General features: G+C 60.4%; 1 protein-coding gene across 5 annotated transcripts; it reads right to left on the reverse strand.

The window, feature by feature from the left end:
* Positions 1-546: 546 nt before the first annotated feature.
* On the reverse strand, positions 547-17,833 carry IMPDH1 (inosine monophosphate dehydrogenase 1). Of its 5 annotated transcripts, none has more exons than XM_070071580.1 (16): positions 17,592-17,833; positions 13,873-13,971; positions 11,905-11,953; positions 7,894-7,995; positions 7,728-7,802; positions 7,245-7,451; positions 7,037-7,124; positions 5,910-6,109; positions 4,960-5,050; positions 4,735-4,830; positions 3,033-3,176; positions 2,789-2,933; positions 2,390-2,533; positions 2,180-2,263; positions 1,722-1,738; positions 547-1,157 (listed from the first exon to the last, which is right to left on the reverse strand). In XM_070071580.1, the coding sequence occupies exons 1-16, from the start codon at positions 17,744-17,746 to the stop codon at positions 1,057-1,059; spliced, it is 1,797 nt and encodes a 598-aa protein (XP_069927681.1). In that variant the 5' UTR covers positions 17,747-17,833; the 3' UTR covers positions 547-1,056. The 5 variants fall into 5 exon arrangements, with proteins under 5 accessions (XP_069927681.1, XP_069927680.1, XP_051705727.2 ...); XM_070071579.1 differs by having other exon boundaries at positions 13,873-13,974; XM_051849767.2 differs by lacking the exon at positions 1,722-1,738 and adding an exon at positions 17,141-17,236 and having other exon boundaries at positions 13,873-13,974.
* Positions 17,834-23,815: the final 5,982 nt, after the last annotated feature.

Consider the following 23,815-nt stretch of genomic DNA (forward strand, 5'->3'; position numbering starts at 1 on the left):
AGCCATCTCCACTTCCTGCCTGCCTCCCAGGCCAACTGCCTTGCTCGGCAGACGGTTCCATGCCCATGCCCAGCCACCACAGAGGCACAGGACAGCAGCGTGACTGTCCCAAGAGCCCTGGACACCAGCAGGTATGCGGCAGCCCAAGGGGTGGAGCTGTCTGCGCCTGCAGGGCTTGGGGCCCGAACTGCATCTCAAGGGTGGGAGCTCACCCACAGCCGTGCCCAGCTGATACCACCACACTGCACTTCCACCCATGCCCGGGGCTACGCCAGCCAGCACTGCAAGGTGCGGTGGTACCCTCTGGCAGCCATCCGGGAGGGCCCTGACGATGGTGGTCCTACAGCCTTGCTGGCCCCCTGCTGTGACACTGCCCAGCTGGGGGAGCTGCCAGTGTGGGCACAGGCCCACCATGCAGCTGCACCTCCGCAAGTTCCTGACCTCCTTAGTCTCCCGCTGGGAAGGCTGGGCCAAGCACCTCCGGCCTGGCTCTGATGGGGGCCAGCCGTTCAGTGGCCAAGGGACACAGACAGGTTGGCGGACGCGTTGAGACCTGCTTGATTTATTCCGATTATTTAATATACAATGATGCAACTGTGACCCCAAAGTGTGCAAAGTTAAAGCCTTCAACTGCAGCTGAGAGGAGAGGGCGGGACCGGTGCCCTGGGGATGGTGGCGAGTCAGGAAGCCAGGCAGCCTCCTCCCCAGGGCCAGGGACAGGGCAGGGCAGGGGAAGGGGGCAGAGACCTCCCCCTAGCCTGGTCAGGAGCCCGGAAGTGCCCCCACGGCGTAGCGGGCAGGGCCAGGAGAGCACCATTTCCTGGGGCGGGGCAGGGAGGGAGGTGCCCTACGGGAGAAGCCAGGAGGCCCCAGGCGCAGGAGCCGGGCCAGCGCAGGCTGCAGCGAGAAAGACCTGAGACAGGCACAGGGCCCTGACAGCCCGCCCGGCAGGGCCCCCACACCCCGGGGGGCGCCTAGGGGGAGAGCCCCTCAGGGCCGCCTTCCTCTCGCCCGGGAAAGGAGCTGGGGAACCCGTAGTGCAAATCTGTGGACCGCTCAGCCGTGGAGGGAGGCCGCGCTGGAAGGGGGGCCCGGGGGCACGCCCCCGCCCCCGCCCCGGCCTCCGCCGCTGTCCTCAGTACAGCCGCTTCTCGTAACTGTGGGGACAAGGCAAGAGGTGGCCCAGAGTGGGCGTTTGGACCCTGCTACCTTCCCCTAAAGCCCTCACCCAGGGTCCCATGGAAACAGGCGGGGCAGAGCTGCTGAGCCGCTGCCTCGCAGGCCACAGGGCCAGGAGGAAGGCAGTGAGCTGGCCCTGGGCTGCTGGGCCTCCCCGGAGAACCGAGCCAGGGCCACCACCACCACACCTGAGCCGACAGGGCTGGGGCCCGGGAAGGCACAGCCCACGAAGTAGCTCACACCAGGAGCCGAACCTCTGTCGCCCGCATCGCCACCCCGAGGCGCCCAGGCCACTGGTGGTCGATGGGGCCATCTCAGGCCTCTGACCACGGGCACCTCCCTGCACCGGGAAGAGGAGGCACTGCTGGCTGCCTCCACGTGGTGCTGAGGATGCGGGCCTAGGAGGGCCCAGTCCCAGGGCCCACGTCCCAAGGTTGTCCCTGGCTCCGTCCCCACCCCAGCACCCACCCCTCCCAGCCCAGGCCCCGCCCGGACTGCCCCTGCTCTACTCTAAGCTTGGCCCGGGCAGCGAGGTTACTTACACGGCAGAAAGGTATAGCTACGGGAGGGCGGGGCAGAAAGAGACACAGGTTAGACGCCCGCCTAGGCCTGGGGAGCTGGGACACATGCCTGCCACTACTGCTGCCAGCTGGCACTGCCCCCGCCCACGGTCGCCCCAGCACCGGCCCTAGTATCCGTCTCTCTGCTCTTCTCCCTCCAGGGGGCTCCTGCCCCCATCATGTGCCCTGCCTGGCCGGGGCCACCATCAGCAAGAGTCCAGCGCCACCAGTCCCCTGCCACCAGCCACCAGCCACCAGCCACCAAGCTTCCTGAGCGGAGGGGAGGGGCCTGTCTGCACTGGGCGGCCACAGAGTGGGCTGGGAGCGGAGGGAGAGGGTGACGTCCATGGGGTCCCTGGAACCTCAGCCTGGCCTCTGGCCCCGGGTGCCACCTGCCTGGCCCAGGGCCAGCCCTTAATGCCAGCGGCCGCCACACTTACGAGTGCAGGCCGTGCACGCCGCCCTCGATCTGGGCTGACATGGTCCGCTTCTCGAATTTGAGCTCTCCTGAGTACATCATGGACCTGCAGGCGGTGCAGGGGGGGCGGGAGGGGAACAGGTCAGGGGCACCTGGGCTGGGGAAAGAGAGACAGGATGGAGCCGGGCACCGCCTCCCCTCCGCCCCGGCCCCCGCCAGGCCTGGCACGCACCGCAGGACGGACAGGCTCCGGGCCCCGATATCCTGGCAGCCATGTTGGATCCCGGCAATGAGGTAGGGCACGAACTTCTGGATGGAGCCTTTGTCCTGGACGGAGCCTGACACACCCTGCGCGATCTTCACCTTGTCCCCCTCGCTGCGCGGAGTGGGGGGAGACTCAGCCTCACAGCCCCAGGCTCGCGAGACCCCTCCCCACTGCTGGGTGTGGGAGGTGCCAGCAGAGGGGCGACCACGCAGAAGGGCCTTGGCATCGGGGGGGGGGGGCCCAGGTCTGGTCCTGGCTCTCCCCCCTTCGCCCTGGATCTCGGTTGCCAGGCGAGCATGGGGCGTCCTCTGGGGAAGGGGTTTGGGTGGAGGCTGGCGGGGGGTGGGGCGTGGGGAGGGCCGGCACCTGAAGTAGCGCTTCTGGCTGCTGCTGCTCTTCTCCATGGCGTCCAGCGAGCCCATGCCCCGGTACTTCTTGAGCCTCACGCCGTCCGAGAAGAAGTACTCGCCGGGAGCCTCGGTGGTGGCCGCCAGCAGGGAACCCATCATCACTGCAGGGTCCGGAGGTGGGCAGGGGGAGGTCAGCGTCACCGGCCCCTGCCAGCTCCCAGCCCTCCCTCCCCCGCCCCACCATGTGCCCCGCCCCTCACCTGTGGACGCTCCAAGGGCCAGGGCCTTGACCACGTGGCCCACGGTCTGGATGCCGCCATCAGCTATGACGGGCACACCGAAGCGCCGTGCGTACTCAGCCACCTTGTACACCGCAGTGCCCTGCGGCCGCCCGCAGGCCATCACTGGGGGAGGAGGGGGCACACAGGGTCAGCCCTTTCTCCTTGCCTGCCTCCACTCTGGGTGGCGCGCCTGTCAGCTGCTGGCCAGCCAGGGACACCAGGGAACTGGGCCACTCCACCAGCAGCAGCACTGCACAGGATTCGGGGGGTGGGGGGCTCCGGGCACAGCACCAGCCGGCGGCCCCAGCCTCACTGACACAAGCCCAGCTCTGAAGCATCCATCCGTTTGCATCTCCTTAAATGTAACCGTTGAACCCTGGGACTTCAGGGTCTAACAGGGGGTTATTCTTTTTTTTTTTTTTTTTAAGATTTATTTATTTTACTTGAAAGAGTTACACAGAGAGAGGAGAGGCAGAGAGAGGTCTTCCATCTGCTGATTCAGTCCCCAACTGACCATAACGGCTGGAGCTGCGCCAATCCAAAGCCAGGAGCCAGGAGTTTTTTCCGGGTCTCTCACATGGGTGCAGGGGCCCAAGGACCTGGGCCATCTTCCACAGCTTTCCCAGGCCACAGCAGAGAGCCGGATAAGAAGTGGAGCAGCCAGGACTGGAACCGGTGCCCATGTGGGATGCCAGCACTGCAGGCGGTGGCTTTACCCTCTACGCCACAGCGCCAGGCCCCTAACAGGGGGTCCTAAAGCACCAGCACTCACCAAGGAATGGCCTTGGGCTGGACACCTGAGAGAAGGGGCCTGGTGTTTTCGTCTCGGCCACACCCCCAGGCCGAGAACACACAGCAGGTACTCAACACACAGCTGTTACGGGGTGAGAGGGCCCGCCCGTCACCACAGCGGCCAGCAAAGGAGAAGGAAGCTTAAGCAGCCGAGGCTTATGGCCCAGGTCACCTGGGAAAGCAGAAGACGGCCCAAGTGCTTGGGCCCCTGCCACCCACGTGGGAGATGAAGCCCCTGGCTCTGGCTTGGTCCAGTGCTGCTGTTAGGACCACTTAGGGAGTGAAGCGGCAGCTAGATCTCTCTCTGTCTCTCCCTCTCTCTCTGTTGCTCTGCCTTTCATATAAATCAATCTTAATAAAAATAAAGCAGCACCCCTGAAGACCAAAAGGGGAGATGCTTCCGGTGTGGAAGGCCCAGCGGGCCCCTCTGTGTTCTAGATAAATGACCTGGCCGAGAGGGCCCAGTTGTGTGCCCTCAGGCCACGCCAGGACCCAACTGCCCCAGGTCAGACCCTAGCACTGTTCCACCATGCGCTGGTCTCCTCCACCCCCCAGCCTCAGGAGCATGCCTGCGAGAGGCCTGTGTGAGTGGAGCCCCCTCCCCACTACTGCAGAACATGGTGCTGTGGGTGTCAAGTATCTCTTAACCGAACCCAAACCCTGAGCCAGCTTCCAACAAGTCACACCAATCAGACTGGGAGAAGCAGGCTGCCACACACCCCAAGCCCACCATCCCCTGACCCACCTGCTCCCGTTTCACCCCCACTTGGCAGGTGGGACAGAGCCTGGGCCTGGGCCACCCCTGAGCCCACCACCTCAGGAAGGCGCCTGGCGTGTGCAGAAGAGCAAGGCCCCGCGCGCAGCCTCCCATCCTCCTCCCGACACCCACCTTCCTGGGTGATACAGATGGAGCCGCAGCCCATGCCCACGCGCAGTCCGTCCACACCGGCGTCAATCAGGTTCTTGGCCTGGGCTGCTGTCACCACTGGGGGTGAGAGGCAGAGGACGTGTGTGAGCCCCCTGCCAGGCGCTTCCTGGGACCCTAGTCCAGCCCCCACCCTCTCCTATAGATGACCAAGGACACGGAGCAGGAGCAGGAGGGACCCGCACTCACCGTTCCCCCCAATCACCTGCAGGTGGGGGTACTTCTGCTTGATGTAGTGCACCATGGCGATCTGATACACGGAGTTCCCCTGGGAGGAGTCCTGGGGAGGGCACAGAAAGCTTGGGCTTAGATGCTGAGTCTGCATGGGGCTGGGGGTCGGGGGGGCTTGAGCAGAGGGACCCCTGGGATCACAGAAGAAACATTCTAAGAATGTGCATTCTCAGGACCAGTGCTGTGGCACAGTATATTAAGCCTCTGCCTATGGCACCGGCATCCCATATGGGCACCGGTTCGAGTCCCGGCTGCTCCACTTCCGATCCAGCTCCCTGCTACGGCCTGGGAAAGTAGCGGAGGGATGCTTTAGGTCCATGCCACCCACGTGGGAGACCCAGATGGAGTTCCTGGCTCCTGGCTTTCTCCTGGCCCAATTCATTTAGGGGATGAACTAGCAGATGGACGATCTCTCTGTCACTCTTAAATAAAAAGAAAAGAAATCTTTAAAAAAAAATGCCCTTTTTTCTAGAAAGGCACTTGCCAACTCTAAGCTAATTCTCAAAGGGGCCTGCTTCCCCCCCAAAGGTTAAACACCACAAATGTACAGACTGAGCCTCCCAGCAAGGAGACCCTGCCTGGGGTATGTCCTTTCCCACCACCTCCCTAACCCAATCAAATAACTTAATCCGGGTAAGCCTAGGGGCCCTCATCTGACAACAGGGAATGCCTGTTGCTAGGATCTGAGCTAGCTGCATCGGTGCCTGGCAAGTGGGTGGGTCCGGGTGCATGGGAGCCACCACCATCAGGGTCCCATCAGGAGTGAGGAAGCTCCTAGGGGGACCCAGGTTATCCCTGGGACCCTCCCAGTCCTGGCATGGCATGCTGTGCCCCAGAGCGGCAAGGGAGGGTCACAGGTTTAATGAGAGGCACCGGGGACTGTGTCTGTGGGACTGTGGCCTCCTCACCAGCACTATGACATCGGCCCCTGCCTGGGTGAGCAGGTCCAGGCGGTACTTGTCATCCTCACGGGTGCCCACAGCGGCCCCGCACAGCAGCTGCTTGTGGGAGTCCTTGGAGGCCAGAGGGTAGTCGCGGTTCTTCTTCAGGTCGGTGCGGGCAATGATGGCCACGAGCTCGTCCCGATCATTCACGATAGGCAGCTTCCCTGGTGGTAAGCGCAGGGGTGAGATGAAGGGGCAGGTGGCAGGGTAGGACCAGACCAGGGATTCTACTCAAGTACCCAAAGCAGCCACTAGGTGGCAGCACCGCCCAGGAAGTGTTCCCGGGGACCTGGACATCTTCCCAAGGAACAGGAAGCAAAGGCACCTCCCAGCCAAGCAGGTTCCTAGAGCCCTTCCTGCCCTGTGGCCTGGCCAGGCTGGGAGGGGCCGCCGCGGAGCACTAGCCGCCTTTCACCTGCTGGGCCACGGGCCACAGTGGTCAAAACTCCCTGTCAGAGCACAGCAGGAACACAGGGCCCGCTCAGGATGAACACCAAGAACCCTCTGTAGAGTATGAACTAGGGAAGCCTCCCCAGGGTAGCCCACGGGCACCCAGGAAACATTACATACACAGCCCCAATGACCCACTGCAAGACTTCCCTGAGCCTTTAATAAGCGAGTGCACCCTTCTTTAAGCAAGAAGAGACAAAGGGTGGGGCCGGCATTGGGGGACAGCAGGAAAAGTCGCCGCCTGCGATGCTGGCTGCTCCACTTCCAATCCAGCTCCCTGCTAATGGCTGGGAAAAGCAGCAGAAGATGGCCCAAGTGTTTGGGCCCCTGCACCCATGTGGGAGACCTGGAAGAAGCTCCTGGCTCCTGGCTTCGGCCTGGCCCAGCCTTGGCCACTGTGAGCATTTGGGGAGTGAACCAGCAGATGGAAGATCTCTCTCTTTCTCTCTGTAACACTGCCCTTCAAATAAATAAATCTAGGACGAGGCCTCCGGGAGTCACTTTCCAGCTTCCCCGGGCTTCTCAGACCCTGGGCCAGGCCCTGAGCGGCTGCCGGGACAGCCTGGGTGGCCATGCAGAAACCGGGGCTCTCGCGGACCAGAGCTCAGGCTGGGGTTGAATTCTCCGCCTGCTGCAGGTACCTTTCTTGCTACGCTGCAGGATCTCATTTGCCTCTTTCAAGGTCACGCCCGCCGGAGCCACCACCAGCTCGATCCGCGGAGTCATCACCTGTGGGGCCAGGGAGATCGGCCTGCAGGTTGGCAGGGGAGAGGGAAGGAGCCAGGCCTCCCTCTGGTCCCTGGCCACAGGCCATGCGCCGTCCTCGCCGCGCCCCAGCCCGGCAGCTACCTCACTGAGGAGCGTGGTGTGATCCTTCTCCGCGAGGAAGTCGATGTCGCGAGAGGTGACGATGCCCACCAGCTTGCTGCCCATGGCGCCCGTCTCGGTCACGGGGATGCCGGAGAAGCCGTGCCGGATCTTGGCCTCCAGCACGTCGCCCACGGTGTGAGAGGGGCTCAGCACCACCGGGTCTGTGATGAAGCCCTGTTCGAACTTCTGCAGGCAGACGGGCACACAAGAGGCTGGCAAGGGAGTCCGGAGCATGGGGCTGCCTGGCTGCAGGGGACAGACGGGGGCCTGCAGGTACCACCCAGGGAGCCAGGCGCTCGGTGGGCAGAGGGGCCCAGGGGAAAGGGAGAACTTGGCCCTGTGCCCCCCATGGTTAGGGTGGGCAGTCAAGAGCCCACCGCCACCACCAAAGAAGGCATTGGCCCGCAGGGCTAGGGGAGGGGCTGCCCCTGGCATCTTCCTGGAGCTGGGCCTGGTACTTGCCTTGACCTTGCGCACTTCGTTGGCCTGGAACTCTGGGGTGCAATTGTGGTGGATGAAACCGATGCCTCCCATCAGCTGTGGCAGAAGGGAAGTGAGGTCAGAGCAGGGGCCCCCGGCCCTCTTCAGCCCCGCCCCTGGGTCCCACCCACCCAGGCGCAGGACTCACAGCCATGGCGATGGCCATGTCAGCCTCGGTCACGGTGTCCATGGGGGAGGAGATGAGTGGCGTCTTCAGCGTGATCTTCCGAGTCAGGGCTGAAGTCAGGTCCTGGGGACGGAGCACGGTTGATCACACGCCAGTCACCCGGACATCCGGCAGCCAAAGAGGCCGATGGGGTCCCTGCCAGCCTCACTCAGCCCACACTACTGGGACAGGGAGATGCCAGAGGGGCCAGCGCCATGGCACAGCAAGCTAAGCTGCCACATGCAATGCAAGTAGCCCACATCAGAGAGTCCTGGCTGCTCCGCTTCCGATCCAGCTTCCTACTAGTGTTGTCAGGGAAGGCAGCAGAAGATGGAGCAGGTATCTGGACCCCTGCCACTGCGTAAGAGACCTGGATGGGGCTCCTGGCTTCAGCCTGGACCAGCCTGGGCTGTTGCAGCCATTTGGGGATTGAACCAGAGCATGGAAGACCTCTCTCTCTCTGATGTCACTATCTTCTCCAAATAAAATATTAAAAAATGACAGAGACAAGACGCATGGGTAGGATGTGTTCAGTCAGGGTGAGGCTATAAGGGAAACCCCGGGCAGCAGGTGGTGACGGGAGTGGGGAGAGACATGGGAGGGAGTCTGTTTCCTGGACACCCAGGAAGGCCAACGTGATGCCACAGTGGTAGCCGTCACACCCGACCCAGGTGACAGTCTAAAGCAAACACGCTAAAAACACCTATAAAAGGACCTCGGCTATGTGTCTAAGGTGCACATCAACCACAAGTGAATTTCACGTTTTGATCGGGTCTCGGGGGCCAGTGCTGTGGCATAGCGGGTAAAGCCACCACCTGCAATGCCGGCATCCCATATGGGCGCGGGTTTGAGTCCCGGCTGCTCCACTTCCGATCCAGTTCTCTGCTGTAGACTGGGAAAGCAGCAGACGATGGCCCAAGTCCTCTCCTAAGTGGTAATTCTATAGATAGACCTCTCTCCTTCTCCCTCTCCTTCTCTCCATATGTACACTTTTTAGTAGACTAGAATTTATGCATATCTATGTTTATGTATATATAAAGAGAAATAAATACATACAAATATTTTTTAAAAAAGAAAAAAGATGGCCCAAGTCCTTGGACCTCTGTACCCACGTTGGAGACCTAGAGGAAGCTCTAGGCTCCTGGCTTCGGATTTGCCCAGCTCCGGACATTGCAGCCATCTGGGAAGTAAACCAGCGGATGGAGGACTTCCCCCTCTCTCTCTCTGTAACTCTAACTTTCAAATAAATAAATCTTAAAAAAAAAAAAAAAAAGACTTGGGTGTCATCCCCAAGATGACCTCATGATGTGTATGCAAATATTCCAATACCCGAAAAAGTCTGACATCAGAACACTCTGGTCCCAGGCATTTTGCTAGGGGTCATCTGTCCAGGAATGGCGCATCTGGTCAGATCACTGACCCCTCTCAGATTCAGACTGATAGCTGCCAATAACCCTAGCCTCCAAAACACTCGGCCGCACCCCTTATACACGATTTTTGAGGTTCACAGGCCCCTTCAGTCTATCACAGACCCAGGCTCAGAACCCTCACCCTACAGCCTAGAAAATGTTATCTTCTTCTCTCCCTTCATGCCTCAGAAGAGCCACAGCCTTTTTTTTTTCTTTTTTAAGATTTATGTATTTATTCATTTGAAAGGGCAGAAGCATAGAGGGAGAGATGGAGGAACATTTTCTGTGTTTATTCCCCAAATGGCCACAATAGTCGGGTCTGGGCCAGGCTGAAGCCAGGAGCCAGGAACTCCATCTAGGTCTCCCATATGGGTGGTAGGGGCCCAAGGACTCAGGTCAACAGCTGCTGCTTTCCCATGTGCATTAGCAGGAAGCTGGATCAGAAGCAGAGTAGGGGGCCAGCGCTGTGGTGCAGCTGGTTAATGCTCTGGCCTGAAGCACTGGCATCCCATATGGGCGCTGGTTCTAGTCCCGACTGCTCGTCTTCTGATCCAGCTCTCTGCTATGGCCTGGGAAGGCAGTAGAAGACAGCCCAAGTCCTTGGGCCCCTGCACCCACGTGGGAGTCCCGGAGGAAGCTCCTGGCTTTGGATCGGCACAGCTCTGGCTGTTGTGACCAATTGGGAAGTGAACCATTGATGGGAGACCTCTCTCCTCTCTCTCTCTCTCTCTCTCTCTCTCTCTCTCTCTGTAATTCTGACTTTCAAATAAACAAATAAATCTTAAGGGAAAAAAAAAGAAGAAGCAGAGTAGCCAGGACCTAAACTGGTGCTCTGATATGGGGTGCTGGTATCACAAAGTGGTGGCTTAGCCCACCGCATCACAACATCAGCTCCCGCAGCCTTCTATGAAGGCCATAGACAAGGAGACCCTGGACAGCTAGGCAGGTCTTTTCCACTCTTCTCTGGCTAACAGCCAGCCCAGGGGCTGGCACACAGCTCTAACTACTGCTGAACTGAACAGCTGCAGCAGGCAGGCAGGCAGGCAGTCTGGCAGTTAAAACACCAATGACAACAACCGCACCCCGCATCAGAGTCTTTGGGCTCCATTTCTGGCTCTGGCTCCTGACTCCAGCTTCCTGCTGAAGCAGACCCTGGCGGGCAGTGGTGATGGCTCCAGTAATTGGGTTCTCACCACTCACATGGGAGACCTAGGCTGAGTTACCACCTTTGGACTAGCCCAGCCCCAGCTGTTGTGGGCATTGGGGGAGTGAATCAGTGGATGAGATCTCTCTCTCTCTCTCTCTCTCTCTCCACCCCTCTGTCTTTCTAATTAATTAAAATTAAAAAGAAAAACTGAACAGCTGAACCAAGAAGCTTCCTGGTTGCTGTCATAAAGGGCCATGTTCAGAAGAGCCTGAATTTTCCCTAAAACTCACGCTGGGTCACCTCTGGCTGTGCACCGGCTGCACACAAGCTTCCCCGGCACACTCAAGCCCGCTGGCCTTCCGTGAGAATCAGACCAGAATAAACAGCCACGAGGACAGCAGGAGCAAAGGAATGACATTTTTTTTTTTTTTTTTGACAGGCAGAGTGGACAGTGAGAGAGAGACAGAGAGAAAGGTCTTCCTTTTGCCGTTGGTTCACCCTCCAATGGCCGCCGCAGCCGGCGCGCTGCGGCCGGCGCACCGCGTTGATCCGATGGCAGGAGCCAGGTACTTATCCTGGTCTCCCAGGGGTGCAGGGCCCAAGCACCTGGGCCATCCTCCACTGCACTCCCTGGCCACAGCAGAGAGCTGGCCTGGAAGAGGGGCAACCAGGACAGAATCCGGCACCCCGACCGGGACTAGAACCCGGTGTGCCGGCGCCGCTAGGTGGAGGATTCGCCTAGTGAGCCGCGGCGCCGGCTAGGAATGACATTTTTGAACATGTCTATGAATTCATCACAGACCCATCCAACTTCCTGTCGAAGTGACTTCCACTGTCGTAATGACCCATACCCTTGGCATCTGTGAGTGGCTCAGACATGCATGGTCATTGGTCTGGCTCATTTGCTGAGCCCCTTCTGGACAGCAAGGCCCTGCACTTCTTTGGACTCGGCCCAAAACCGACTCCTTCCAGATCTCTTGGTAGTGCTTGGGCACTGTGGGTCCGGGAACAAGTCTGCCCACTGGATTCAAAGTCTCAGGATTTTACTGGCTTCCACGGCATCCTTGCTCAGCATTCTCAACATCAGCCAGTCCTTACAGCTGACATCATGAGGAGCCACAGCCAAGCGGCTCCTCCCAGGCCCTTTCCCACCCCACCCCCCACCCCCGCCCAGAGCGCCCTCTGGTCAGGCCCCCAGGCCGGAGCCCCCTGAGAACCCACAGCAGCCTCTGTCCCATCAGGCACAACCCTTTGCAATGCGCCGCTTTCTCTGGCAGCCACAGGCGGTCTGCACCACACCCCGGAGAAGAGACTCCCCCTGCTCTGCCCGCAGCAAGTCCGCCCCCCAACAGCGCCTCTGCCACCCCCCACAGCGCCTCTGCCACCACCACCCACCCCCCCAGCACCCCTGCCCTAGAGCAAGGAAGAGGTACTCACCACCTCGTCAGCTATGAAGTCGATGAAGCCGGGGAGGATCAGGAAGTCGCTGTAAAGACAGACACATGTGCGTTACTGGCAGGGAGATGGCCGCAAAGGGGGCAGCATTGGGTGAGGGGGTGGTGGGGAGGCAGAGGAGCAGCAGGGGCCAGGGGCCCCCTGATGCCTGCTGCTGCCCCATCAAGGCAAACCCCCTTTGCCTGGCAGACTCCAGCCCAGACAGCCAGAGCCCAAGACAATGGGTCCATGGCCCTCGGGGGCCACCAAGGCAGGTGGCCCGAGATGCTCACTGCCTTCAGGGCTCAGACCTTGCCAAGGGATACCAAAGTCTCCACATGGCCACACACGGCACACACAGTGCCTGCCCTGAAAAACTTCTCAGTCTTGATGCAGGAGACACTCTGTGAACACGAACAGGGCCGGAGAACAACTCGGTAGCATAATATATAACACGAACGTGACCCAGCACAAGCCAAGCTGCCCACCCAGGCACAGGGCTGCTGAGTCACAGAGGGTTCAGAAGAGCATGCAGGGGACCCCAGGGGGCTGAGTGCAGGGCACGCTCCGACCGGGCAGGCTCTGGGATCGGAAAAGCCAACAGACGCGGCCGGGATGGCAAAGGGGAGCATTAGGGCACAGAGGACCCCAGCCAATGCTAGGGTGCGCCACGGCCACAGTGAAGCCCGGTGGGGGAGTGCAGGCCTTCATGGGGTATGTCCAGATAAAATGCCACAGCCCGAGGCCCGGCGGGCTCAGCATGCCTGGACAGACACGCCCAAAAGCAAATGACCCACACTCAGGGAACACGCTGAACCCGGCTATGCAAAGCAGCAGTCCCCCCCACCCCCACCCCCAGTGCAGGAAAGAAAACCCACAGAGAAGATGAGACTGGGATCGTTCATTTGCCCCAAGGCCTAGAGAAGCTCCTCTGAGTGCCCCTGGACAGTTTCCAGTAGGGACTCAGCGTGAAAGACAGCAAACGTCCCTCTCCCATCACCAAAGACACAGAACTGCAGCTGCCCCTGCTTTTTGCAACCCTCCTCTGCAGACAGCCAGGCTCCTGCAGCTCCCTCGGAAACGCCGGAGCCTGGGCCTCTGGGCACTGCCTAGGGGTCGGTGTACCCCACAGCTAGGATCGGGCAGGCGGAGCGCAGCAGGGGGTCCTGTCTGGTGCTCAGGAAAACTGCCCGCAGGCTCCAGCCAGGCCGGGATGGCAGCGCCCGGCAGGGATGCTCTCTGCCCCAGTCCGGGGTTCCGGGGCTCCTTCCTGGCAGGCACATAGTGCTGCAGCCAGGCCCGCACAACTGGCCCAGGGCCCACGGAAAAGGCAAAGCGAGCCAGAGGTAGGTCTCCATCCTCCTTCCAAACTCCACGCGGGTGGGCTTGCAGCTGGCAGGCAGAGAAGGCTCCGGCCTGGGAGACGCAGTACCAACCTGTGAGCAGGCAGGGGCACAGCGGAAGGAGGGCTGGACAGGCTGGGGGTGGGGAGTCCTGCCAAGCGCCCACTGGGCCTCTCTTAGGGGACCACACTCCAGCAGCCACCTCGGCGGGGAGCTCCAAGGGCTTCCGCTGCCTTCCAGGTGCGGCTGGCAATGGGAGGGCGTCTCGGACCAAGGTCTGGGAAAGTCTCCCCAGAACTCCCACGTCTCTGGTTCCCACCCATCCCAGGGCCCCTCCATGTGGCCAAATGCCCACGAGAAGAGGCAGGCACAGGCCAGATCCGGCTCCGGCCCAGAAACGGGTCACAGCACCGAGAGCCGCGATGTCGCTGTGCCACGTCTGTCCCTCGCTCGGGCCTCCTTCCTTCTCCTCCCCAGCAAACCCCCTCCCGCCCCAGCCTGCGGCCGCTCGCATTGGGCCGGGAACGCGGGCGTCAGCCAGGGGGAGCCGCGCACGTGCAGGGCCGGCTGGGGTCGCGGTGCGGCGGAGGCGCGCGCGGAGCCAGGTGGGGCCGCGCACCGCGCTTACTTGTAGGTGAGGCCGTCGGCGCTGGCGAAGAGCTGCTGCGCGGTGAGCCCATCCTCGGGCACGTAGCCGGTGCCGCCGCTGATCAGGTAGTCCGCCATGCTGCTGGGAGCCGCCGAGACCCGACATAAACACCGCGCGGGCAGCCCCGCCGCTGCCGCTCTCGGTGCTGCTGCTGCTGCTGCCGCCGCCGCCGCTGCTGACGCCGCGCCGCGGCCACGCTGCCGCCGCCGCGGGCCGGGCGGGCCGGGGGCGGGGGCTGCGGCAGCGGCGGGGCGGCCGGGGCGCCGCCCTCTCCGCCCGCCCCTCCCTCGGGAGGCCGCCGCCTCCGCCCCGCGCCGCACAAAGGGCCCGGCCGAGCCCTGCGCGCGGCAGCACGCACGCCCCAGGCCTCCCGCAGCGGCGCCGCGACCCCGCGACCTGGCCCGGGGCACGCCCCCCCTCGGCAGCTCCCACCTCACGCCTCCCAGCCTGGGACACCCCAGGCCACTGAGCCCCCCTGTTGCCCTCGTCCTCACACGGGGGTGGGAGCGTGTGTGTGCGGGGGCGGGGGGGGTGCCTCTGACATGGTTTGCGCTTCCTCAGTGCAGATCCTGACCCAGGCCCGCACACCTGAGACAGGGGGGTCAGGGCTCCCAGGAGGCTGGGGCTGAACAGACGCCCGCGACCCCAGCCTTGAACATCACTGCCAGGGCACAGGAATTCTTCACAAGGACACTTCTTGACCTTTGGGTGGCCTTGGAACCCGATGCAGTTTGCAAATGGTCTTAAATGCTCACATTTACCCCATGATCTGTGCATTGCCAGTTAGGGTTCCGCCTGTGGCTCTGGTGGGGTGGCGGAGGGGCGAGACCTCAACCTGGTGTGGTGTGGGCGCCAGGGGCTGTGGCCCTGGTGGAGGGGGGGGGGGCACACAGGCCTGGCTTGGACAAGCAAGTGTGCATACCAATGAGGACAGAGACTAGGGAACTTTTGAAAATTTCCCAAAGCAGAAGTTGGGTGGCCCTGGGTGCCCAGCAAAACCCAGATTTTTCAGTGGGGCTGAGAGTGAGATTAGGTGCCAGTGGATTCAAAACAGGAGGGAGAAAGGTAGGGTGGCCCCGGGGGCGGAGCCTCCCTGCTGTGGGACCAGTGCTGCCTCTGACCAACAGCTGGCCTGGGACTCCCACCTAGACCCCGCAGCTTCCTCACTGCCCTGTGGCTTCCAGTAAGGGGAGAAATGAGGCAGGCAGGGCACGGGGCTCTCCCTGCGTGGTGGTGGTGGCTCTGTGGCAGGAGCGCCCTGCCTCCCAGCCCAGGGGACCCTGAGTTTGTTTACCTCCCAGTGCTGTGGTGGCAGCCAGGCCTAGGGGAGGTTCCGGGCTCCCTGGGATGCCCAGCCTCCCTGCCAGGAAAACAGACTGTTCCATCTGTGTGCAGAGGGGAGGGAAGGTTCCCACAGAGCCAGGGCCAAGAGGCCAAGGGTGAGACTCACGGCTGTTGCCCTTGCCCTCACGGTGGGGGGCAGACACTTCTGAGACCTCAGAGCGAATGCAGGCCCAGGAGGGGTCAGCACTTACAGCTCATCCAGGGAGTCCCAGGCCCACTGGGGCAGGGGAGTGTGCTGAGGGGGACCAGCTGGAACAAAAGGCCTTGGCCATGCAGAGCTGTGCCCAGGGCACCTTTCTGGCTGTAGGGCAGGGCCATCATGCCAACCGCAGGCCCAGAGCACAAGCTGCCCTCTGGTCTCTTTAGGAACCTAAGGGACCTGCTCTGGGTCACTGTGCTGCAGGGACAGCACGCATCAGGCCCCACCAGGGCTGGGGCCCAGGAGAGCCACTGGCCTCTTTGCCCTTCCAGGTGGCCTTTATGTGACATCTGCCCCAGCCTACAGCACTGAGACCCAGGGGAGGAAGCTGCCAGGCCCACTGTGGGGAGGGTCACTTGCCCAGGGATAACCCACTTTATGGCCTGACCCCCGTCCCCTCCCCGCCCTTCCCCAGCCACTCCTGCTTTGACCTGTGTCGGGGCTCCTCATTACTCTAAGCTGCTGGGCTCAGCCCTGGGTTAGGCTGTCCTTTTCCAGTGGCTCTGTTAATCCCTCCCCCCACCTCCGCCTGCCACCCCACCCCCAGCTTCCCTCCTCCCTCTTCCTGATCGTCCCCAGCTGCTTCCTCCGTGGGGAGGAGACTCAGAGGCAAGCAGGGGCCTGGGCCCCAGGAAGGGCTGTGGGTCCCCTGGGATTCCCCCACCTGGCAGCTGCCAGGGGAGGGAAGCAGCTCTAAGCTCCTTCCTCAGCAACAGTGGGCAGCTGGGCCCCCGAGGTCCAGACAGGGAGCCAAGAGGTCGCTGTCTGCTCTGGGGCCGTTTGAAGCAGATTTCAGAACACTTTCGAGGAGGGAGAAAAGGTAATGCGCAGAGTAGCACTGTTGAGCTGTGTGGGGAGCCCGGCTTGCTCACGACACAACCAGAGAGCACCCACACTGGACGCAAACCCAGGGTTTCACATCAAGCCCCCTCTTCTCACAGCCCACGTTGGTGGAGGCCGGGGGAAGTGTAGCCAGAGGGTTTTGAATCTCATTATACCACCTGGCTGGGGCTCAGGCATTCACCTGCTCCTCTAAGTGGAGGATGGGGGGTGTGTGTGACCCCATGATGCAGAAGTACAGTCTGGGGAAGGGATGCTCCTGCCTAGTCTTGGCTGGGGCTCTAAGTGACAACTTCTGCAATTCTGTACCCGCTCTAACTGCCCCCCATCAAACCCCAGGCGCCCCAGCCTGCCCCCACCCTTCCTGGGGCCCTGAACCCCAGTGGCTGGATTTCTAGCAGAGGAGGAGTGACAGGGATTGCCCAAGCTTGAGTCCATTCTAGAGGGGCAGGCTGGCACACAGCGGGAGGGGGCCAGACTACACCTTGCAGCCCCTTAAGCCGGTAAAAGTTCTTACATAAGCGGCCACCCCTGGGGCTAATTCCCCAGACCACCCCCCCATACACCCCACCCCAGCTACCAGGTCACCTCCCCAAGCTGCCAAGCACCAGCAGATGGGGCAGAGAAAGGAGTCCAAATCCTCTGGGCCGGAAATACAGTGGGATTGCATTTCAAGCTGCGATGCAATCCAGAGATTAGCGCGGGCTCCTTTTCAGCCAGTTTCCTGGGGCCCAGCTCACTCCCCCCCACACACACACACTCTGCCTCCGACCCCCTCATGGCCTTCCACACTCCAGCATGGAGTCTTGAGTCTTTGGAGAGACCCTGAGGTGAGCTGCACCTGCAGTTTCATCAGCCCTCAACGCGTGGTGAGGGCAGAGCAGTTCCATTTGGACACCTACACCTGCCTGGAGGGCGACAGAAGACAGTTCTATGAGGACACAGCCAAGGAGGAGGCAGCTAATGGGACAGGGCCCCAGCAAGCCCCGTGTGAACACCCCGCGCGCGGCAGCCGCTCGCGACGGATGTCGTCGAGGGCGGAGGCGAAGTTCCCTCCAGGGCTAAGATTTCAGGCGGCGATTTAACGTCCTGCTCCCTCTCCCTGCCACCGGGGGCACGACGCCCGCCTGCCTCCCCAACTCCAGACCCAGGTGCGTGGCGGCTGGAAGTTAGTTAGCGGGTGAGGCGGAAAGAGGGGGAGGCTGTGCGGGCCTGCCCCTCCCTGCCCCCGCCGGCCGCCTGGTTCACGGAGTCGCCGCGCCCTCCTAGGCCGCCCGCCCCGGATGCGCCCCGCGCGCTCTGCCCTGGGCGTCACCTCTCGGGCTCGTAGCCCGCTTGCAGCAGGCGGGCGCTGTACCGCTGCGCCGCCGTCTCGTGTCCCGGGTGCTGCCGGGCTCCGGGCTCCGGAACAGCGGCGGCTCCGCCTCCCTGCAGCGGCGGCTCCGCCGGCGGCGGGAGCGGCCCCTCCATGCGGAGGCCGCGGCGCAGGGCCGGCCGCAGCCTCTCCGCCTGGAGGCTCCCGGGCCCCGGCTCGGGCGGTAAAGCGCAGCCCGGACGGGTCCCGGGGCGGGGGCGGGGCCGTGGGGCGGGGCCTGCGGCCGGGGGCGGAGCCGGAGAGGGGCCGGAGCGCGGCGGGTGGGGGCACCGGCGGTGGGTTGGGCCCCGGCCTCGGCACTGGGCTCTCCCGGGCCCCTCGGCGCGGCGCCCCACGCACGCCCCGCCTGCCTCCCCCGTCCCCAGTCGACGCGGGCTTGTCGGGGATTGCAGTAGATGCTGGTGGGTGTATCGTTGCTGGGCGGAACTGGAAAGGACCCCCGCCCTGCGCTCGCCGTCCGGTGCTCCTGGGCTGCTCTGAGGAAAGCCTCCAGGGAACCGGAGTGCGGAGGAGCCGCAGGGGCCGGGTTTCCCTCGCGTCCCGTGTGGGTTCTGGCGCGCCTCCTACCGGCCGGCCGCAGACCTCCGTGCCCGCGCGAGACAGGTGGGGCTGCTGTTCGTGCCCCGCACCTGCCCGACGGACTCCATCTCGAACGCAAGGCCATCGGACTGCACACAAGCCCCGGGGAGGGAGCGGGCAAGCCTGCCAACTGCTTCAAGAAAAGAGCCCAGTCTTGCCTCACTCGGGGAACCCCGAGAAAAGGGAGCGCACGATGCCCACACCTATCCACCTCCCGACTAGGACGCACACCTTTCCTGGTGCCGTCATTAGCAGCGTCCGGAGTACCTGAGCACCTGGCCCTCCCCTCGGGCTGCTTATTTGAGGCGACAGAGTGGATGGGAGAGAAGCAGCTTGACAAGGCTTTTTGAAATTCTGGCGCTGTGGTGGAGCGGGTAAAGCCGCAGCCTGCAGTGCCGGCATCCCATATGGACGCTGGTTCGATCCCGGCTGCTCCACTTCCGATCCAGCTCTCTGCTGTGGCCTGGGAAAGCAGTGGAAGATGGCCCACGTCCTTGGGCTCCTGCACCCACATGGGAAACCCGGAAGAAGCTCCTGGCTTCGGATCAGCGCTGCTTGGGCCATTGCAGCTGACTGGGGAGTGAACCAGTGGATGGAAGACCTCTCTCTCTCTCTCTCTCTCTCTCTCTCTGCCTCTCCTTCTCTCTGTGTGTAACTCTTTCAAGCAAATAAATCTTTTTTTTTTTAAATTTTTTGACGGGCAGAGTGGATAGTGAGAGAGAGAGAGACAGGGAGAAAGGTCTTCCTTTGCCATTGGTTCACCCTCCAATGGCCACCACGGCCAGGGCGCTGCGGCCGGCGCACCGCGCTGATCCGATGGCAGGAGCCAGGTACTTCTTCTGGTCTCCCATGGGGTGCAGGGCCCAAGTACTTGGGCCATCCTCCACTGCCTTCCTGGGCCACAGCAGAGAGCTGGCCTGGAAGAGGGGCAACCGGGACAGAATCTGGCGCCCAGACAGGGACTAGAACCCGGTGTACCGGCGCCGCAAGGCGGAGGATTAGCCTAGTGAGCCGCGGCGCCGGCCTCAAGCAAATAAATCTTTAAAAACAACAAAAAACCGAGGGAGCAAACGGTAAACACGGACTGACTGGAGGCAGAGTGGTGGCTCGGACTTCTCAGCGGCTGTTTCACAAAGGAAATGAATTTATGCAACAGTGAGATCTCAGACTTTATCTTTCGCAGTGCCTTTTCCTGTGCTCACAGCAAGCTGTTCCCAGCACCAGGAGTAAGCAGCCTATCCAGCTCCCTGGAGGCTTTACAGACGAGGTTTTGTGTAACAAGGTCATTACCATGTCTCTGGAAAGGCAAAGGTAGACTGATCTAATGTTTTTCTGGTCCCAGCCCACAAAATGCACGGGCACGCAGGCTTATGGCTGTGGATAGGAGAAGTAGACAAGGCAGGCCAGGACCAAGAGGAGCAGTTGGGAGGTTATAGGTCCAAGTCTGGGCTTTTCACCGTCCAATCTCCCATGTCACCATTGCTCTGAACTTCCATTGCCTCATCTTTCAAATGGGGTTCATAATATCTAGCTTACACCGCGGCTCTGTGATCAGCGAGGTGACACACAGACAATTCCTGGCTCCTAGAAAGCTCTTTAAAAAGAAGCAAGGATTCTTGTAAAGCTAAGAGAGCTACAGCTAAGTTCTGTATTCCTGACTCACAGCTTATAAGAAACGTGGCCATTCCTATGACATCTCCTTTTCAACAAGTGTTTATTGGGTACTTCCCTTGTGCCCACTAGATGTTGGGAGTTCCGTGGGGAACACAATGGCCATTGTCTCTGCCACCCTGGGCCTACAAGTCCAGTGGGAGCAGAGAGACAAACAGGCAACCAGGGTGAGTAGGGCTGGGACACAGAGGGAGTCCATCCACACAGTCTGGACGCCTGGGCAGGGCAGAGCCTGCCAGATGTTCTGAGACATGAATTGAGACCACTTCCAAGGCTCGCAGACGTAGGCAGAGTAGGTGGCAAGCACACATCTGTAAGCAGTGGGCCCCAGGAGTGACCGAGACCTGGCACTCACTGCAGAGTGGCTCTGTCTTATCTCCAGAGCTTGTTGGCTACAAATGAGATTTGCTAGGCAACTATTCATTACAACAGTCACATTGCGTGGGATAGCCTGAGGGGCTGGGCCTCTGCCATGAAGGGATTGCACCTGCAGTAGCATCTGGACCCGTGATCTTCTGCGGGACATGTGGCAGTATCTGGAGATGTTTTGATCATTGTGTCCAAGGGGGCCTGGGCTGTATTCCTGGCAACTGGTAGCGAGAGGCTAGGGACATGCTTGAACAGTCTCCAGTGGAGAGAAGGGCCCATCCCAGCGAGGAACTGTCCAGCCCCAAACGTCGGTAGTGCTGAGATTGGGAAATCCCGGTGCAGAGGCACGGTGGGAGAAACGGGAACTAAAGCAACATTCCCTGATCGCCGGGCAGCTGGCAAGGCAATAGACTCTTCCAATCCTTGTGCGAGAAAGAAGCTGTGTGTCTTCGTGGGCATCAGTTTCCTTGTCTGAAAATTCAGAGTCGGGTCAGCTGATACAAGTCCTCTCCAGCTGCCAACATGGTGTTGTAACAAAGTGCTGTGTTGTTTAGTGCAAGGACTGAACTGTGTAAATAAGGACATAGGAGTCCAATACACTTATAGAGTTAGGATGCGGTTAGCACAGGGCTGGAAGACTGTTGGGGGCGGGGGGTGGCCAGGTGCTTGTCCGACAGCACTTGTCCACTTCGGCTTCCTGGAGTCAAGTGCTGCCTATGTTCATCCGAAATAGGAGGAGCACTTGGGACAGCAAGCACTGTGCGAGGTGTCTGGGGTGCGAAGGAGGAGTAAGCACAGCTCTTGCCCTGCAGTCACCCATGATGTGGGAGAAGAGAAAATAACAAGGAACGGAGTGGGCCAGGGAGGAGAGGACCAGCATGAATGGTGTCTGTGGACGCGAGGATAGCCACTCAGCATGTTCTTCATTCCTCACTGCCCTCGGTGTGTGTGGCTATTTCCCAAGCAAGGAAATGGAGGCTCAGAAAGCTTAAGCACTTGCCTACAGTCGTGGAGTGGCGATTGGTGGGGCCCAGGAGAGACCCTCAGCCTATTTACTCCAACACCTGAGACTTTCTTAACAACTCACGGAGGCCAGCATGGTGGTGCAGTGGGCTGAGCACCACGTGGGTCACCTGCATCCCCAAACCAGAGTGCTGGTTCAAGTTTCAGTTACTCTGCTTCCACGCCAGCATCCTGCTAATGCGCTTTGGAAGCAGCCGATGATGGCTCATCCACCCGAGTCCTTACCACCCGCTCGGGGGACCTAGATGGGGGTTCCTGGCTCCTAGGTCCTGGCTTCAGCCTGGCCCAGCCCCAACTGTTGGGGCCATTTGGGAGTGAACCAGTGGATGGAACATCTCTCTCCCCCTGTCTATGTCTCTGTCTCTCTCTTAGTGTCATTCCACCTTTAAAGTAAATTAATTTAAAATTAAAAAAAAAAAACACCCTCACACTGCCTGGTAGTGCCAAAGAAGGGCACAAGTCCATAGATCTGGATGTCGAAGGAGGGAGACAGACCCAGCTGGGGGAAGACAAGACAGTCTAATAACCCGTCTCTCCTCTTGCAACCCTCAGAACCTGACACCATCCAGCAGAGAACCTAATACCACTCACAGCCTGTGGCAGTGGCCTTCAAAACAGGGTTATTTTGTGATTCAGATTTTGATCTGAGTAGGTATCACTGGAAGTAAGTGGGCGTGGGTGTGGAAATACTTTTGTTGTGGGTTACAGATATTGTCATGAAATTTCTGCAGCAAACATGACAGGGGCCCTCCCTCGCTCAAGGGTGTTGCTCGAAGTCTGATGTGGGAGGAGAGTGAATTGACCTCCTGGGAACAGACAGGAATTATACCCCCATAGAAGTACAGCTGAAGGGCCGCCTGCAGTGCTGGCATCCCATATGGGTGCTGGTTCGAGTCCTGGCAGCGCCACTTCTGATCCAGCTCTCTGCTATGGCCTGGAAAAGCAGTGGAGGATGGCCCAAGTCCTTGGGCCCCTGCACCTGTGTGGGAGACCCAGAAGAAGTTCCTGGCTTCAGATCAGTGCAGCTCCGGCCATTGCAGCCATCTGGAGAGTGAACCAGCGGATGGAAGACCTCTCTCTCTCTCTCTCTCTCTCTCGGCCTCTGCCCCTCTATAACTCTGCCTTTCAAATAAATAAATAGATAGATCTTTTTAAAATATATATATATATATAAGGGGGAGGGTTGTGGGTGGGAGGGACGGTATAGGGGGGAAGCCATTGTAATCCATAAATCGTACTTTGGAAATTTATATTCATTAAATAAAAGTTAAAATATATATATATATATATATATATATATATATGTAACTGAAGGCTAAAGGTAGCTATTACAACTCCTGTCTGCACTTTTAATGCTTAAGAGAGCATGCTGATTGGTTTAAGATGACAACCTGTAACAGGGCGTCAGGTGCAACAAGGCATTCAAAGAAGCCCAGCTGGAGGAATGGAACATGAAAAGCCAAATACCTGGTTCCCAACTGGAGGCAACCTTGCCCCTCAAGGGTCATTCGGCCATGTCTGGGGACATCTTTCGGGTGGCATCTGGTACACTGATGGAGGCCATGGGCACTGCTGAACATCTCCCCAAACAGAGTCATCCCTACAAGAGAGCTAGCCACCTTTTCCAACGTGTCGGCCATGGTGAGGCTGAGACATCCTACCAGAGTAAGCTCGTGCTCACTGGGTAGTGCCCACTAGGAGTGTTCAGGACTTGAAAGAAGAGACCAACACTCTCAGCCAGTGGAGTCGGGGAGGCTCTGTAGAGGTGAACAGAGTAGGGTGAGTCCTGGAGGGTTCTGGAATGGTGGGCCCTGGGGAGGATGTCCCCGGGAGGGAACAGGGCACTGGCAAACGTTGGGAGCAGCCAGCCAGCCTTCCTGGAGAGGAAGTCAAGCACAGCGCACTTGAGAGAGGAGCCTGTGACTGTCCCGACTGGGGCGAGACCAAGACCTTGGTCTTTGCGCAGTGTGATCCGGGTGCTGAACACCCCGGCAACCATCAGAGGCATCACTCAGACCTAAGTAAGCCTCCTCCTGCCCCAAGGCAGGCTGTGCTGCTCTGGACACCCACCACACACACACACACGCACACACGCACACACACTTCTCACACACGAAGCGGGGCGGGGGGAGGCGGGTAGCAAAGGCAGTCGTGCGCGAAAGGCACAGATGTCTCGTCAGCGTGGCACCTGGGTTAAGACGAATCTGCTGGTGCCACAGACACGTGGCAGCATCTGGCCAGCCAAGGCTCAGGCTCTGGGAATGTAGGGGCCAGAACTGTGGGTGCAGGAAATGGGGTGAAAACTCTCTCACCGGGTGCAGCTCGTCCCTGAGACTGGGGCAAACTTGGCCAAGGCAGGTGCACATCTGAGAAGGTGCCTGGGGAGCTATGTCCAGCTTCAGGTCCCGCCAGCCCGCCCTGAGTCACTGTGGCATCTCTCCGCTCCATTCCACATACGGGGACCCTCGAGTGCCATCAGAAAAGGAGGAGAGGAGACAAGGACAGAGGAAAGGGAAAGCGAT

Source organism: Oryctolagus cuniculus, chromosome 3 (assembly GCF_964237555.1).
Source record: "Oryctolagus cuniculus chromosome 3, mOryCun1.1, whole genome shotgun sequence".
NCBI lineage: Eukaryota > Metazoa > Chordata > Mammalia > Lagomorpha > Leporidae > Oryctolagus > Oryctolagus cuniculus.

Bases quoted from the DNA above. Each gene is read 5' to 3' on its own strand.
- IMPDH1 (XM_070071579.1), bottom strand. From the start codon at position 17,746: ATGGAGGGGCCGCTCCCGCCGCCGGCGGAGCCGCCGCTGCAGGGAGGC. The intron at 13,975-17,591 runs GTGACGCCCAGG...GGCGGCTCCCAG, and splicing joins GCGGGCTACGAGCCCGAGAG to CAGCATGGCGGACTACCTGA. The intron at 2,534-2,788 runs GTGCCGGCCCTC...CACTCCGCGCAG, and splicing joins AGCCAGAAGCGCTACTTCAG to CGAGGGGGACAAGGTGAAGA.